We start from the raw sequence: 17,255 nt of genomic DNA, 5'->3' as shown, positions 1-17,255 counted from the left end.
GCACAGTGTTGTAAATGTCTGGCACATTTGTGACAACTGTAGGGCCATAAATTGGTACTTTACACTACCTGGTTCATAATTTTTGTCCTAATGGAAAGAGCATCATGGCTGTATACTTGTCTAGCACACGAAGGCAAGTATTATGTAATGATTAGCAATGTACTGCCCACAAAGTGAACTGAGTCGTCGTGGTCATGCTAGAAAACTTACACAATCCCACAATGCAAATCTCATATCTAATTATAGACTGACCATATTGACGCCCCCAGACGAAGAAACAAATTCTCAGCCAAAGTGTAGTTTGACCACCATCTACTGATATCAGAATATTTCATTGGATGGTAGATGTGAATTGATGCTACGGTTGCTACAGAGAACACAGCAACACTATGCCAACCCCATGATCGATATATAAAAACAGGGTTGTAAATCTCTAAAGTTTTGGCTAATGATAGCTTGTTATCTCATGAAAAGGAATCAGTGGTGTCTTTCTTGGTGAATGATTTGGCTAAGATGTATAGTACCATTTATTACACACTTACATTTAATGTTGTTTCAAAGCAAAGCAGCATATGGTTTATCACAAGTAGACATAACACATCAGCAAGCATCTGCTTTACACAGTAGAGCTATGATTAAAACGTTTAAATGTAAATTGGTATTAAAGTAATAAAAGTAAAAAAAAGTTTAGTATTATACATGTATGAAAATCTGTCTCCAATCCGTCTTCTATCATACAGCTCTAATTAGCATTTTAAAAAAGGGTTTAGCAGCAGTTTCTGTTATTTTAAAGTAGCGTTTATCAAAGAAAGTGGTATTTGAAGCTATATTTTGCTTTTGTTTATTCCATTGTACCAGTAAGATCTTAAACACTGTCCACTTCATAACAATCACTAGGGTAATTTGATTTAATGATTCAAGTACTGTTCATTACAATTGCTTTGATTTGATGTAGAGCTAATTAGACATTAAATAAGCTGAACATGATACAAACAACCAACATACTTGAGACATATTGATAAAAAAAGCAGTAACATACAGTATTATGTGTGTATATGAAGCAAAGTTACATCTTGTGATACACAGTATATAATGGTATACATAGCAAGTTCATGTAGCATGTTCAGATGTCAGAAATGATGGAGAGGCATATAGTTTCTGCTTTAGAGCGTAGACAGGCCGAGAGAAAGGTGGTGCTGCTTAACAATGGACAGATTCTGGCACAGGTTGGGGCCCGAGTTGACAGTCAGTAGTGATCTTTCGTCCACATTTTCTCACATCATTTAAGTCTCAGATGGAGGACAGCTGGTAGAGGATGGTCTCAGTGCTGTGGACAGCATGCTGCTGTCTTCTGTAGTGTGGGAGGAGTTACAGCAGAAGCAGACTGTGATAGAGGAAGCGAGGTGATGGCTGTATAGAATTAGACCAGTAGTTGCTGTGAGACATTCTTCGCTTGTCACAGGAAGAAGATCATCTGTTAGGCTTTCATGATTATGGTGTAGATGTTCTCATCCCATTTGAGGGTGGTGCAGATAATTATACCCAAGAGCTCAATTTAACCATTTAATATCTGTCTCTAAATGTGTCTGCAGCTATCAAAAGGAGAGAAAAAAATTGCATACCATGGCAAATCAAATTTTGGGGGGGCTTTTAAAGTGTTCTGAAGGTGTAGCATGCACAACATACTTCATGCATAATGCATTGCTCCAAGTCATCACTATTGGTGATGACTCCATTCTGGCATGTAAAATTTACGCAGTTGGATGGATTTGCAAGAGACAACCAGGAATATCAGATTATGGTTTGTCTGTGCAGCAGTCTTTGAGTGCATGTGTTGCACCTGTAGCTGAGCTGAAGCACAGATCTAATACAGGATCCAAGGTGTCCATCTTTTGAATATAATATTTTTTGCTCATGGTATGAAAAATGCAAGTTAAGGGAGGGGGGGGGGTGTTTTTAAGGGTGACCATAAATTCCAATTCATTTCAGTTAATTCTTTCCCTGACATTTCAAATAATTAATTTGTTGAGATGCATTTTAGCTAACAGATTTTAACCAGCTATGTCTTGTCTGAAGAGACAATATGTCTCTAGTTAGGACAGGTAGAATCAGATATTCAAGCTGAGAGAAATCAGATATAGCAGGTTCTGTCTGGGTGTGAATATTATAATTCTCACCTTGGGTATTTCCCTCGTCAGTAGCGCTGAGGCAGTCGCAGAGCCTCAGGAGATTCCCAGTTATGTTTGCACTTTAGTTAGACTATTTCAGTGTCAAAGCTGCTGAGTGTTTGAGGTTATAGAAGGCGGACGACTGGAGGCTGGTTGTGTTAGAGTGATCCAGTTTTTTTCCTACCAATTTAAGTGGCTAATCCACTGTTTCAGATTAATTTAGATACCCCGCTTTCTTCATATGACAGTAGCATGCCAATGAATACAATCCCTGTAGAATTCAATTCTCTGTAGGTTTACCTGCCAATACAGTGTGGGCTTACCTGAATGTAGCTAAAGGGCACGCAAACTAGAAATAAGGTAGAATATTTGGAGTGAAGCTGGAATGTCCTGCATTCTATATAAGGTAAAAACTAATAATTTTTACATCACAGTCATATCATAGTATTATTATGTAATTGTTTAGAGAGAGTCCAGACAGAACAAATACCCTCATCGAATGACATAATCTAAAACTGTTTTACTTGTTCCTTTATTATCAATGTCAGAATAAGGACAAATCTCAAGTTCATTCCTAAGAAACATTAGAAGATGTGGAAAAAATATGGGCTTTAAATATGAATTATAATAGGTTGTAAGAATCCATTAAGAAATAATGACATTAAATGTTGTTTTCTTTAAAAAAAAATAAAAAGAGGATTGATATGTACAAACAATCCCTACCGATGATGTGTTTACTTTTGATCTTTAGAGGGATTGTTTGGGGTTCATTTTATTCTTCTTTCTTCTTAAGCCAGTTCTCCTAATAAGGATGGCTGGCCTAGACAAAACTAGGTTGTAATTCACATATTTATGAAGAATACATACAGTCCAGTAGCACAGGCACAATGGATCAATACATATGTGCATTTTTTTTAGAAAGTAGTTCCAGCTTAAATGTAATTGTGTTAGGATTGTTGTGTTTGTGAAAGGGTTTGATAAAAATATTATATAATATTTAAATTAAAGTGTAGTTCCCTACTTTTTAGTGGAGCAGCAGCTATGTAACAAACATGTAATAATTGGACTACGCTAATCTAAAATCATTGACATACAGTGTGTTCAAGCTAAGGTATCAGTGAATCTCTCTGACTCCGGATTTAATACTTCCATAGGCAAACAGTCAAATGAACATTTTCCAGTGTTGTTTTTTTGATCAGGCGTTTCGATTTCGTATGTGTTCTTCTTCTCTGCCACTGATGATAACAAGATCCTAAAATAACCGCCAAGGCCATGCCTCAAGTATGGCACATCTGGCTCTACATACATTGAATTGGGCTTAGCACACATTTCTGGCACTCGCAGGCTCAGTGAGCTGCTGTAACAGCCAGTGGTGAATACTGTCAGCACTAGCAGCTACACTCACAGAGCTCCTTTTCACTCACTGTGTATTTGAGAAAACACTGGCATGTGTCTCGTTGGTGTCACTTGCAGTAGTAGCATGAGGCACCTGCTATTGCGTACACAATCAGCCATGACAGAAGCAGTCGTCTTATAGATGACGGTGACCAGAAAGCTGTTGGCAAGTGGACTATTTGTTAGGGATCTGCCACCCCCTGCAGATGTTGTCATGGAAACACTCCGGCTCTTTTGGGGGTTTCTCTCTCTCTCTCTCTTTCATACAATGCAGCATTACGATGTTAATGCTATACACCACAGCTCAGGTTTCCATGTGACACCCACGCTTACATAATGCTGTAGTGGACGTGGGGAAGCCACCTACAGTAGCCTATACAATCACCATAGAAATGATGATGATTATAGTCAGTCATATCCATCTTTATGTAATATGTATGATGCTTGAATTAAAAGAGATCTACTTAAGAGGTTATATCTAGAGAAACATATATTGTATACAATCTAATAGGTTGGTCCTATAGACAGACTGGTTGTATAAAAAAAAGGAAAAAAATTGTGGTTTTGTGCTTGTTCTGTGTACAGTCATGCCTGGGGTGAAATTACTTCCATCATGCTCTTCCTATACATGTCAGAGCTCAGTGGACTTATAAATGAAAGAGTTTCTGTTCATTTTCTCTCTTATGGTTAATGTCACATTAGAATCATGGCCAAGAAATTTCTTCTAATGACTACAGCTGATAAATCAGGTGCATAATTATATTGTAGAACAGATCAAAATGTAAAAAAGTTGTTTTGTACAAAATCCCATTCCTGTTTGTATAAGCCATTTGCAATGTGGTTGCTGGTTTTGATTGTTAATTGTATGATTAGATATTGGTCAGAGCTTGTGCGAAAAGCTCCTTAGGAACCTGTGCTATGAGCTCAGTCAGTGACTTTCAGAGTGTAGTTTGAAGTACGGGGGACACACGGAGTAACTGTGTGGATGTCACTTCAAGAGGGAGTGGAGGAAATGTGTGGAACCACCCTTTGTGATATTGAAGAAATGGCCCATTGCAGGCCTTACTCATCGTTGCGATCTCTTTCAATGTGAGCCCCTTATTAAAATACATTCACTGCCGCAATCGAGGACAAAGCTTTCTGTTTTAGAAAGCAATATCCATGGAAACCATGTTGTGGGTTTGAAAAGTCTTCTCAGTGTTGTTATGTGATAAGAGACAAGTGTCAAAGCATAAAGTTAGAACGACTGCGAGGAAATGCAACGTCATACATCTAGAGTACTAAAAGAAGAGTGTGAACAAGGCTATGCCCACACACACACACACACACAATATAAAATATTATGTGCAAAAGATTGAGGCCCCTCTATAGATGCTCATGTTATAATTCTGGACATTACTATACAGTGTGTTTTTGTATTGATTTTATTGATCTGTTGATTTATCGCCTGCTTTCTTTGGTCTTTGAAAGAGAGTTAACTGTAAAGATTTTTTTTTTCCCTGAGAAAGTAACTCTGCTCTTTTCATGACCTCCTTCCAGAGGCCTGTGAGAAACCTGCTGATGTTTTTAGCACATTGCAGGTTTCCCAGGATATCCCCAACCCTCTGGGAGGGTGATGATGTTTGAAAAAAAAAGCTATCAGCAGCACACTGATGTATTTGGAATGGTTTCTGTCTTCTATGCAAAGCTGACGTCACCCGGGAGCGTTGAGCCCTGCGCCGCAGTCGGTCCTGAGATGAATGCACAATATTTAAATCTAGCCTACCTGGTGCTCTCACTCCACCCTGTGGGCTCACCATGTCAGCACAAGCCTACACAGGAGGGGAGAATAACAAAACACAAATAAAACTAAACGAGGCATTCCTCTTGACTGTTGGTATAAAAGAAAAAAAGGCAATTGTTACTGTTACTAATATTGCAGGTTATCTTGAGTACTTTTCTATATATTTTTTTCAGAAATCAGTAAGACCAAATATATTACAGGAAAATCACAAGGTATCATTTTAAGTTATATATACGATTCCATATTCATCATAATACTTTTAATAGTTTTGAACAGACAACTGAAATCCATATCAGCTCTATGAGAGACACTGTCAATGTGAGTGTAACAGTTTTGATATGATAAGTATCTCTTTTTTTACCTGAATCGATTCAGATTAATTCTTCTTCATATTCTATGAATGGTATGAGATTAGTGGACATATTTTTATTTTAACAATAGTAGTCTATACTTTTTTGTAAGATGTTATTTCACTGTGTGTGTGTGTGTGTTTGTGTGTGTGTGTGTTTCAGTGTGTGGGCATAGCCTTGTTCACACTCTTCTTTTAGTACTCTAGATGTATGACGTTGCTTTTCCTCGCAGTCGTTCTAACTTTATGCTTTGACACTTGTCTCTGATCACATAACACCGTGAAGGCTTTTCAAACCCACAACATGGTTTCCATGGATATTGCTTTCTAAAACAGAAAGCTCTGTCCTTGATTGCGGCAGTGAATGTATTTTAAATAAGGGGCTCTGGCATTGACTGTACATTGAAAGAGATTGCAAGAATGAGTAACAACCTGCAATAGGCCATTTCTTCAATATCACAAAAGGGTGGTTCCACACATTCCCTCCACTCCCTCTTTAAAGGACATCCACACAGTTTCTCTGTGTCCCCCTTACTTCCATCGCAATTCTGAAAGTCACTGACTGAGCTCATAATACAGGTTCCTAAGGAGCTTTTCATGCAAGATCTTGATCTTGTGAAACTGTAACAACTTTTTATATCTATATTTATTCAGTATACAATATAATTGTGTACCTGATTTATCAGCTGCAGTTTGTGTGTGTGTGTGTGTGTTTCACAGGGATAAAAATGCAGATCACATTTCTTTTTTGTTGTTGTTGTTGATGTTGTGAATGAATTTTGTGTTTGCTCATTTATAAAACGCTGTGAGTCGACAAACACTGGCAGCAACCTTGAGTGAGCGTGTTGATGAATGACACCAGCTTTCAGCTCAATCACCAAGGCAGATACATGAAGACATTTTGTAGCCTTCAGGCTGTCCGCTGATTTGAAACATTTCAGCACCTCGGACAGCTCCTCCTCCGGCATGTCCCTACTGATCCAACAGGGGGCGCAGTAATCACACTGTAACATGTGGTGCTGAACCAGGCTGCTTGATGTGGCATCAGAAATACCTCCCAGCTACCACTGCTTTCAGATTGATGTTTGTGTGTGTGTGTGTGTGTTTTTTTTTTTAAAACTTTAATACTATTAGCAGTATTATTTGCATGCTACCTCTGGGGATAACGAGTGCTGTCTATTCAAGTCTCTTCACTGATTTCTCTTCTGTTTCCAGCTGCGCACAGAGTACAAACTTTACGGTCAATCATTACAGAGAGAGAGAGAGAGAGAGAGAGAGAGAGAGAGAGAGAGAGAGAGAGAGAGAGAGAGAGAGAGAGAGAGAGAGAGAGAGAGAGAGTCTTGTGCATATCAGTGATGCTGCCGGTGTAAAAACCATAGGACAACATGTCAATGTATAGTCACAGACCGACGCTTTGAACGTGACAAACATGCATGATCTGAAGTTGCATAAAAACACGCCTATTGGACCCGAGCACCGCTACGGTCACATTTCAACCGGGCAGCCCGTCTATTAACCTGCACACCACCGACCCCCCCATCCCCATCCCCTCCTCCTCCCCTCTCATCCTCCACGGCTCTCGTCTAATTGTATCGTGGCTCTGACTGAGTGGCGGCGGACCGACCAGCTCTGGTGTGAGGCTTTGGACTGATGTCTCTGCCTGTCAGGAATTTAAAGTGTCTCTCGCCGGTCATGTGCCAGTGTAAGGTCATCTGCAGCAACCGGACCCTCTCTCTCATGTTCGGGTGCAAGGTAGGTAAGCCCGGGGTGCAAACCCGACGGTTGCAGCAGCGACAGTTTATCTAAACGCACAATGTGGGATTTGTACCAAATGTACAACAAAAAATAATGAGCAGGCCTCTGTAAGAAAAAAAGAATGCGCGTTTTATGTTTGTGCCAGTTGTGATTGCATTGCCTCCATCTGGTGTTGGCTTTAGCTCATCTGAAGCGCGCTTTTCTCACTGCACGGCTACTATACAATTAGTACAGTGATCACACTCACCTACAGCTTCCTCTCCTGTTCATATGCTTTCAGGTGCCAGTTTATTCAAACGTATATTACCTTTACATCACCGCGTGGTCGTGTTTTTAATGCGATTAATGGTCGATTTACACATAGCGGGCTACAGCATCCTTTACAGGCACGGTTGTATTAGGTGATGGCTTTTCTTTACCATAAATGTTTCCTGATGTTTAATGAATGAAACATCCATCATTATCAAGCGTCTCCTCCTTATCTGTAGGGTGGGTCACTTCAGGGCTAATCATATGGTTCACATTTAGCAAAAGGAAACTGCATGGCCAAGCTTTTGACCTTGGGAAATGCATTTTATTGCTCAGAGCCACTTAAATATCAATCATCATCAGAGAAGCTGTACACTGCAAGAGAAGCTTTATCCCAGCTTGAAATCAGGTAACATGAACAGTGCACCTGCTGTTCCCTATAGCCTATACTGATGAATCAGAGCCAAGCTCTCGGCTGCTTTATATCAGCAAAAAAATAAAGAAAAGAGGAAAAAAACGGCTATTATGTTTAGCTGTGCATTTGCAGTATGGTTTTGGCTTTTGATTTAATGCTGAGTGGGTGATGCTGTCTTTTCCTGTCCAACATTTGTTCACTGACGGTCCATCACATCCCAGATCCCTCTCTCCTTCCCTCCCTCCCTCCCAGCTTCAGGTGATTCCAGTATTGAAGCCAGCTCAGAGTTCCCCTCCACATGGCACTCTAGTCTGTTGGCTTTCTGAAGCCAAATCTGACTACACTGGTCCAGGAATTGTCTCAACACTTGCCAAAATGATGTGTACATGTGTACAGAGCCCCGGATAATTTGTTTGTTGATTCTCTTCCTACATTTTGGTCGGTGTTGTCTGTGTTGTTGCAAGAATCTGATTCACTTCTTGTATCATTAGATATGAAACTGGTGGATATTCTTGTTGGTTTAGGTAATTGCTAATGATTAATCATGATTGTTTTTATATTTTGCCTGGTAGACGACACCAATATCTATATTTGAGGGGCTCTGCTGGTAAAATTAATGTGGGTGTTTGCTTTCTGACTTTGTGAAAGGGTGGTCCTGCTGTGCTCATACTAGCACAGATAATCCCATGTGTCCACTTGCCTCAGTCCCTCCTGGCTCATACCTTCCTCCACATCTCCATCGGAGACGCCACACCTTTCCTCGAGGAAAACATATTAAAATTCTACTCCCACATTTGCAAGTTGCCTTTACAGTCATCGTGACCAAGCAGTGAAATGTAACTCCACCGCAAACATTTATTCTGTAATAATGGCAGATTTCAAAATGGGATTAACTCCTCAATTAAACTGAATTGTGCTCGTCTTGTGGTGTGTAATACTGGTTATAAAGGATCTGTCTTATGCTAATGTGGTTCAGCTCGTCTCAAGCACACATTGCAAGCAGATATTTTGTTTTTCTTTAATGTTTTTATTTATCTAGTGTTGTTAAGTATATCCCTGCAATATGGACACATACGTCCTCTTTACACATACTGTATGTACTTCCTGCAGGTTCAATAACTCTTAAACAGCTTTGTCAAGTCTGTTAAGGTCTCATGGTGGGTTGTTATTGGTGGTATTTTATTTGCCCTGATCTTCTGGGATCCAGTATATCAATAATATAGCAGGTATATGCTTTTACTGATTCTCTATATCCTGTCTCAATTTTTCTGCACATTCTGAGCTTTCTTATATTTTCCAGGACTGTCAAATATTTGCTGAATATCTACATTATAATAGCTGACGGATACATGACTGGTCATTTTCCAAGGTGATCTTCCGAGGATATTTGTTTTCTTTGTTCTTAGGCAGAGAGCAGCACAGTCATCTTAAACTCAGGATCTTAATTGAAAGGGTCTTTATGTGGTTGGAAGCATCCAGGAGTGCTTTAATGTGCTCTTTTATGCTTAATGCTCATTGATGGCCTCACAACATTTAATCAAGACAGACTGCCTCGCTGAAGTGTGCCTTTAAGACACAATACAGTGCAGTACTTATATCGCAGGCCATTCGATGTAAACTAGCCAAAGGATAGAGTTTAAATGGAAACTGAGTATTAATGTAATTAATGATTTATGACTCAGGGATCAGCGTGCCTTCATCTCAATATCAAGATCGATGACCCCCTCACCCTGAGAATCAATTTTTAAATATCTTTACTGGAAAATGGACAGGAAAATGACCTGCTTTCACTCATTACCAGCCAACCAATCAAGTGATTATGTGTAATGAGTTGGAAAATATCAGTGGTTGATATCAAAGCAGAGGTGGGTTGCTACACTGCAATGTGCAGCCTGTGTTCATGTATGTGAGGCACTGGGTTTTACATTTCACATCCTTACTGTAACTGCTTTTATAGCTTTGCAAAACACACATTTCCTCATATGGATTTGCCCTATATTATCCCGCTGTTTCTGTCATATTCTTTAAAAAAAGAGCAGCAACTCTGGCAGAAAGAAATGCAGCAACGACAACGTGTGGTGGCAGACATTTATTAATGCATTGTTCAGGTCTAAGATTGAATCTACCTTGCTTACCTGCTCTTCCCAGCTTATCTGCTATCAAGTACTGCAGCTGGTGTTGTGTGAGCAATATGTGCGGGTTGTAGGAGTAAGTAGTACACTCACAGTGTAAAAGCACTGTACAGAAATGGCCCTTATCTATCTGTAAAACCATGCAAACAACAGGAATAACAGCAACCAATGACAAGTAGCTGTTGCTCATAAAAGCAAACAGTGTCTTGCTGATGGGATGACGCTGCAGAACCTACACAAGAGACTCGATGGCTTATTTGACAGAACTCAAATACTCAAACTTGCCAACACAATCTTTTACATATGTCATAACCACCAGAAATGAATCTCCATATTAATGCGAGATGGGTTGCCTGGTTACATGGTTTGCCATTAAAAACCTTGAGGTGAGCACATCAAAGCTGCAGAAATGGCTGTGGGCTACTTGAATAACCAATTGAGGCCTGTTTTATAGTTAAGAAGTGGACCGGCAGTTAACGTCAGATATTTTTTAAATGTATCTTGATTGTTAGACACTGAGCAGATAAGAACATTATCTATTGAGAAACCCACTCCACTAAGCATCTGGCACAGATATGCATCATCAAGCTTTCAAATCAAATTCAGCGTAAATGTAGTGCACAGACAGAATCAAAGTAACTCAACCTCCAGGACATGTTCATTCACAGAGTGCAAAACACATAAATACACTCTAAGACAGCATTTCTCCCCAAAAACCTAAATGAACCACTAAACCATGGCCAATATCCATCATAAAAACATCTATTTTCCATCTTGAAATCATCCTCTCGTGTTTGTACAGTAGGTTGTGGGTGTGAGTATGTATGTAGTCGCTACTGTATGTTGGATTTTAATGTGAGGAGTGAGTTGTGTTATCTGTATTTAGATACATTTTCACAAATGCTAGAGATAAACAGATCCCCCCTTTTATTACATGGATAGCAAATAAGAAACATGTAATAATAATAAACATTTTAAGATTGATTTAAGATGCTGTTTGCTGCTGTTTTTGCATCATAGGATGAAAGAATATACCCACTGTTGCCATTGCCACACATTTGTCTAGTGAAACCATTAACCAGTCTTACAGCGCTGTGTGTTAAAATGGCCTCCACTTGCATGTTTGTGTGTGTGGACTAAACAGAGGAATGGGGGAGGGTTAACACTACAATCCCCCGCTACAAGTGCAACATACATAAAAATGTATGTACTCAGCATAAAAATTGTGTGTGCATGCTTGCACTGACAGAGTGGAGGGGGGGGGGGGTAGCTGTATAGTTAATATGACAATTATTAGTATAACTGTTTTAGGAAGTCCTGCTTGTTGTTTGCATTACATGATACAGTAAAAAAAAGAGCATTTCATAAAATATCCTCAAAAAAAGTGAAGGCCATGTTTTTTTGCAACTACAAATTTCATTATAAGACCGCAATTATACCTGGTTTGGTTAAATTTGGGGTCATTATGTCCATGATGTTTTGAGTCAGTTCAAGTTAGGTTTAAGTTAAGGTATAACCAAACTTCATGTCCACATTTATCTGCAATTTTTGTTACATATATAAATATAAGCATGGAACACAACTGTGCAACCCTCAGCAGAAGCACTGCAGCGAAGCACCCACTGTGGCACCATTTAGTGTATCTATGACTCTAATCTGATTATTAAATTTGAGGATGATACATCTGTGTGGGTCTCATCAATGCCGATGATGAATCATCCCTCAGAAATGAGATTCAGAATCTCATTAATGCAAGGACATAAATTAACAAGTGAATATTTCAGACCGAAATGTAAGAATGACAGAACGTTGAAAAAAAAAATGTTTTCTTTATGTATTTTTTATGATTTTTTCAGTTTCACCGTTGTAATACAGGCCTTCTGGTGGTGAAGAAAGTCCAAAAGCACTTAAGGGATTTTATATTTTTAGAGACAGTCTTACGTTTGGTTGGGACAGTAGCGTACTTCAAAACATCTAGAGCTGAAAGTGTTTTTGATCAAAGTTTTAGTAAGATAATCAAGGATGTCTCCTTGGGACCCCCTGCAAAGGGCTATTGCATACCTTTTTCATACAAATGGGGGTATTCCTGCTGCTGTTTTTGGAGCTTGACTTACAATAATAAATGGACAAATACATTATCAATCATAAATGTGTAAAAACATTTCCACTGTTCCTTCCTGGTCTTGTGTCATTTGGCATGTACTTTTAAATTACACTCTTAGAAAAAAAGGTTTCCACTCAGCATAATAGCACACAAACGGCACTGAGAGGTGAACTTTAAGAAAAAAAATTCCACTCCAAAAATATCAAAATGTCTCCTTATTTACTGAGTGCAATGAAAATGTTGAGGTTCAGCTTGTATTGATGAGCAGATCTTTCTATGGTTGCGGTGCTGTTCAGGTACAAGCTATTTTGCTGTTCATTTTCGGCATTTCAAAGAGATTAGAGCGACTACACTCAACAGCAGACTTCAATTTGGGCGAAGAGGGTGAATCTAGAGCGTCTCCATGGGGGGGATAAGAAGCTCTTCTTTGTTGCAGCCCCACTTTTTGATTTTGGCTGAGTGGATTCTTACAGTATCCTGCCTTGTGCAGCTTTAAGCATTCTGCCCCATGGTGAATGTAAAGTCTGTTGTTGTTGTTGTTGTTGTTGCAGCATACATAGCTACAGGATACTAATACTTGTCAAAGTGTTGTGCTGAAACACCTTGGAGAATAGTCTGAAGTTAGCATTGGCAGAAGATGAGTGAATTTCCTGTCCTCGGAGGCTTACATATACATGAAAAAAACAGTTGTAGTGGTAGGTGTTGGCTGGCAGCAGTAATCGTGATAATGCAAATGAGATGAAAGCTGTGTTGGGGTTTGGCACTTGAGGAGACACTTGAGAGTGAAAATCAACTGAGAAGGCAACAATGGCTGTATTGTGATGGATCGTAGTGGAAAAGAGAAAGTTCTGTTGACCATCGGAGACAAACATTGTTCTCGCATCAGTGCTCAGTATGGCTGGTTTAAAGGTGCCAGTGGGTGGATGTGAGGGTTTGCTCCACTAATATCCAGCAGGTGTTCTGGCCTAAATACAGATTGTATAGGGAGGTAAATTAATTTTTTTTTACAGCTCTACTGATGGATGATCTCAAGCTTAAGCCTAGGTCACATTTAAAAGCAGGTGAATGTAGGAGATATACATTTAAAATATGTCTTTATACAAAAGAGGTGAAAATATTTCTTCATTTAATGGATTCAAATTCTGTCTAATTCAAGTACATTTACCTGCCGAGATTTACTTTACTAATACAGTATGTATTGTGCTGCATACAACTATATTCCAGCATATACTTCATTCATATAGCATTGTAAAGCTGCATGCAGATTTAGCACCTAACATAAAATCCCTCTGAGTTCATCAGAGCAGCAAATGTTAAAATTAATCCAAATATAGGGGGAAAATGGATTAATCACTGTTAAAGAAAATGCAAATAGATGAACTTGCAAAAGCTTAAATTCTGTGAAGATGCTGTGGGGATTTGCCATCTTTAATTTACACCTGAGGAGCCTCTCGTGGTTCCTGCAAATGCATTTGCAGTCTAAGTTTCTTGGAAATTACATGCCTGAGAGGTAAGGTTAGCTTTCATTCCATTACCTAATGCACAGTAATTTAAAAGCTCAAGCTTGGTCCTTGAATTACAATCTGAGATGATGGCAGATAGTATTTGACATTTGCTCTACATTAAGTTAACTCATTTAACCATTAAAGGAACAGCTTATTCAGCCTCTCAGTGTTCAATTCTTATTACAGTACACAAGGGCCAACACATGCATCTGTAGACTTTGGAGACTTTCTATTCTATTCTATTGACCTTCATAACACAGTATTTCCTTTAAGATGTACTGGATTCCTTCCACAATGATATATTGATACAATAAAGCCTCCTAAACCCAAAGGTATTGTGTTGCAGTGGTAATGTGGTGGGCTGCTTGTACAGTAAGAGGCAGATTTTAATTGTTGCAAGCTGTTAGAAACCCCCTGCTTGTGTGAAAGGAACCCCAGGAAAATACATTTTATTGACATAATGTCCAATTATGTTTATTAAAACAGAGTATATCATATCCTGTTTGTTTTGCCTGTACTGGTCAAGCTCTGTATTAATCTAATGGTGAACATGGGAGTGCGTGCTGTTTATTACAACATAAGGAAAGAACGAATAAAGGAAACTTTCCCTTATTTTGTTTGCCTTTCTATCTAAAAATACTGCTAACTTATCTTCATATACCAACATAGATTGTAAAAGATCTGTTAGTGCCTCTGATTGATTTCATCTTTTCATCAGCTTTAATAAAACATATAATACATCTGGCATTACATTGACAAGAAAATCATCTTGAAAGACATTAATATTTTTAAGGTTTTGATTGGACCTAATTGAGATGGATTAAAAGTAGCTATATAATACGAGTAAGGCCTTTATTTGCACAACTTACAGTACAAAATAGTAATGGAGAGTAATTTACAGACAGAGAAGCATATCCAGTGCCTTTAACTAAATTAGGACTGCAACTAACGATTATCGATTAATCTTCAAATTATGTTTTTGACTAATCAATGAATAGTTTTGGACTATAAAACATCAAAATTGTGAAAAACGTCCAACACAATTTCCTATATTCCACAGTAACATCATTAAATGTCTTATTTGGTTCAAACAACAGTCCAAATTTATTATTATAGTTAAAAAAACAGCTAAAAGAATCACCTCATGTGTTGGTTTTTAAGAATAATTTATTCACAATAAAGAGGCTGAGAAAAGCAGCAAACACTCTAATTTGAGAACCTGAAACCATCAAATTTTTGGCATTTTTGCTTTTAAAAAAGAGCTAAATGATTAATCAATTATCCAAATATTTGCCAATTAATCTTCTGACAAATCAGCTCTAAACTAAATGTTATAAAACGATATTAAACAGTACCAAAACAGGCACAATAGATAAATGCAATAGTTCAGGCTGAACCAGACCCTTCTACTCTTAGTATCACTGTCATGCATATATTTTAGACATTAGTGCACGACTAAGAATAAATTAGTGCTTTTGATTAATCCTTTCTAGAGATAAATGTTTTAATGAATTAAATGGCAATATATTAATATGAATTTTAATATGTCTTGTTCACTGCTGACCTGCAGTGTTGTCTTGTAACAAAGTTTTTTTGTTTTGTTTTGTTTGGTCTATTTCCACTGTTAGCATGTGTACTAGATTTAAATGTGGGTATCAATACTGCACTTTAACAATCAGACAGTATTTTATGATGAGTGAATTGGTTTGAAATTGTGCAGCGTATGTGAGATGTTGCAGGTATGGATCTGTGTAAAAAATTATGGAAAAGGGAAAATACTAATTGCTGCTACACTCTTCAGAAAAGGTGTCAAGGTGTAATCATCTCGAGTGGAAGCTCCCCGTCTTTGTTCCCAGGACTCAGAGCTGCTCATTTTCACTCTAGCAATCAAGGACTGATTCACACCTGGAACAGCAGGTGAATACAATGATGAGTAATTAACTGGCTGGAAAACTGTAATGAACTTTGATGATACCCAGGAGTTAAGTGGTCCCTTACTCTCTCACTGGTTTTGGCACTGTGATAACTGTTTGAAAAATGCTCCCTTTAATTTCACATGAATCCATTGTATTTACATTTGTCATAATTCAGCTTGTCATACCAAAATAGGTATAAAATCAGCTTTTTAGTCAAAACTGAATTCATGAGATTCATCAGTATTTATTCACCTCCTAATAAATGAATGTTGGACTCATCCAGGAATCATACAATTTACTGGTCAGAGGAAATGCACCTAAACCCCTCTCCAGAAGGACACTTTGTAAGAGAGCTTAAGCATTGACGGTCACATCCCCCACCAGTGGGACAGAAGGCAACATGGCAGCATGAATGTTGTCATGCAGAAGAGGGGGAGGCAGTAGAGACCAAAGTGCTCAGGGCTACTTTGTGCTGTGATTCATGTAATTTAATTGTTCTGTTTGAGTTTTGTTTTAATGTTTTGTTATTTGATAAAACTTTTTAGAGTCTACTGATCTAGCCGGGACTGTGAATAGTTAAATAAGCAGCAGTTGTACTGTTCTGTATTATACTGCATATGGGTAGTTGCTGGTAGACAGTTAGGTAATATTTTACAACTTATGTTTACATTAATGTAATAGTGCCTGACTGCAGTGCTTAATAAAGAAAAAATCAATTGTTTCCTGCCTACCAACCTGTAATTATGGAATCATGCTATCAGCTATTCATTTTCTCTCTGGTCCACCATCATGCTGCTGTTTTCTGCTTTCCTTTATTGATGCGCTCACTTTTTTTTTTTCCATTTTTACCCATCCCCCTCACTTTCTCCTCTATCTTCATCTCTATTTCACTCCTTCTCTTACTTGCTGTCTCAGTGTAATGTGATCCAGGAATGATGCTGGCAGCCCCAACTGTGGCACTGCAATCTCTGCTCTGCTCTGGTTGCTAGGCAGCCTGTCTGAGACAGGGCTCGGTGGTGATGCACCTCCCTCTCCGTCTGCCTCCAAAAAAAAGAGAGAGAGGGAGAGGGAGAGAGAGAGAGAAAGTGGCAGGGCTGGCCATCAGGCCATCAGCCAAAATTCAGATGATCCCTCCAAATTTCTCTGTTTTCAGAATGAGCTGCTTCACATCTGCAGTGCAGCAGAGCATATTGTGAGTGTGGGGGGGCATTAGGCGGGTACGGATTAGTAACAATAACACAAGTGTTAACATACAGGACAGTGTGACGCTGCCCACCTTCTGATGTGTTTGTGATGGAAAATGCTGTGTGCAGATTTTGTGTCATCGCGCCTAGAATGAAACCCACCATGTGTGGCTAACGCAGTGGGCTGCTGGCAGGTTGCCCAGGTGTGGGATATCGGTAGGGGAGTAAGGTTACTAGGAAGAAGCTGCATGATCTGCTACAGTAGAGCCGCTATGAGTCATGGCTCTGGTTGCTCCATGT

The 17,255-nt window shown here is 38.8% G+C and overlaps 2 protein-coding genes across 10 annotated transcripts in view; one reads left to right on the top strand and one right to left on the bottom strand.

The window, feature by feature from the left end:
* The window catches only part of LOC137195520 (disks large homolog 4), a 69,206-nt gene that overhangs the window by 14,988 nt on the left and 36,963 nt on the right, over positions 1-17,255 (top strand). The window contains exon 1 of one of the 3 annotated variants that reach the window (XM_067607956.1): positions 7,237-7,447. The exons of 1 other annotated variant lie outside the window; for it this stretch is intronic. In XM_067607956.1, the coding sequence (XP_067464057.1) occupies positions 7,346-7,447 (102 nt within the window). In that variant the 5' untranslated portion in view covers positions 7,237-7,345. Of the gene's footprint in view, positions 1-7,236; positions 7,448-17,255 lie in introns of those variants that run through there. One more of the 3 variants, XM_067607957.1, reaches the window with a different exon arrangement.
* zbtb20 (zinc finger and BTB domain containing 20) overlaps positions 1-17,255 on the bottom strand; it is a 101,384-nt gene that overhangs the window by 54,951 nt on the left and 29,178 nt on the right. Inside the window, exons 4-5 of one of the 7 annotated variants that reach the window (XR_010931127.1) lie at positions 16,675-16,808; positions 14,921-15,760 (exon numbers count right to left, since the gene is read on the bottom strand). The exons of 3 other annotated variants lie outside the window; for them this stretch is intronic. The gene's annotated coding sequence lies outside the window, so the exon portion shown is untranslated. Of the gene's footprint in view, positions 1-1,137; positions 1,352-3,945; positions 5,375-14,920; positions 16,809-17,255 lie in introns of those variants that run through there. 3 more of the 7 variants (XR_010931129.1, XR_010931128.1, XR_010931126.1) reach the window with 3 other exon arrangements.

Source organism: Thunnus thynnus, chromosome 13 (genome assembly GCF_963924715.1).
Source record: "Thunnus thynnus chromosome 13, fThuThy2.1, whole genome shotgun sequence".
Lineage (NCBI taxonomy): Eukaryota > Metazoa > Chordata > Actinopteri > Scombriformes > Scombridae > Thunnus > Thunnus thynnus.
Note: the sequence above shows the minus strand (reverse complement) of the source record. Positions and strands in the feature narration are given on the sequence as shown.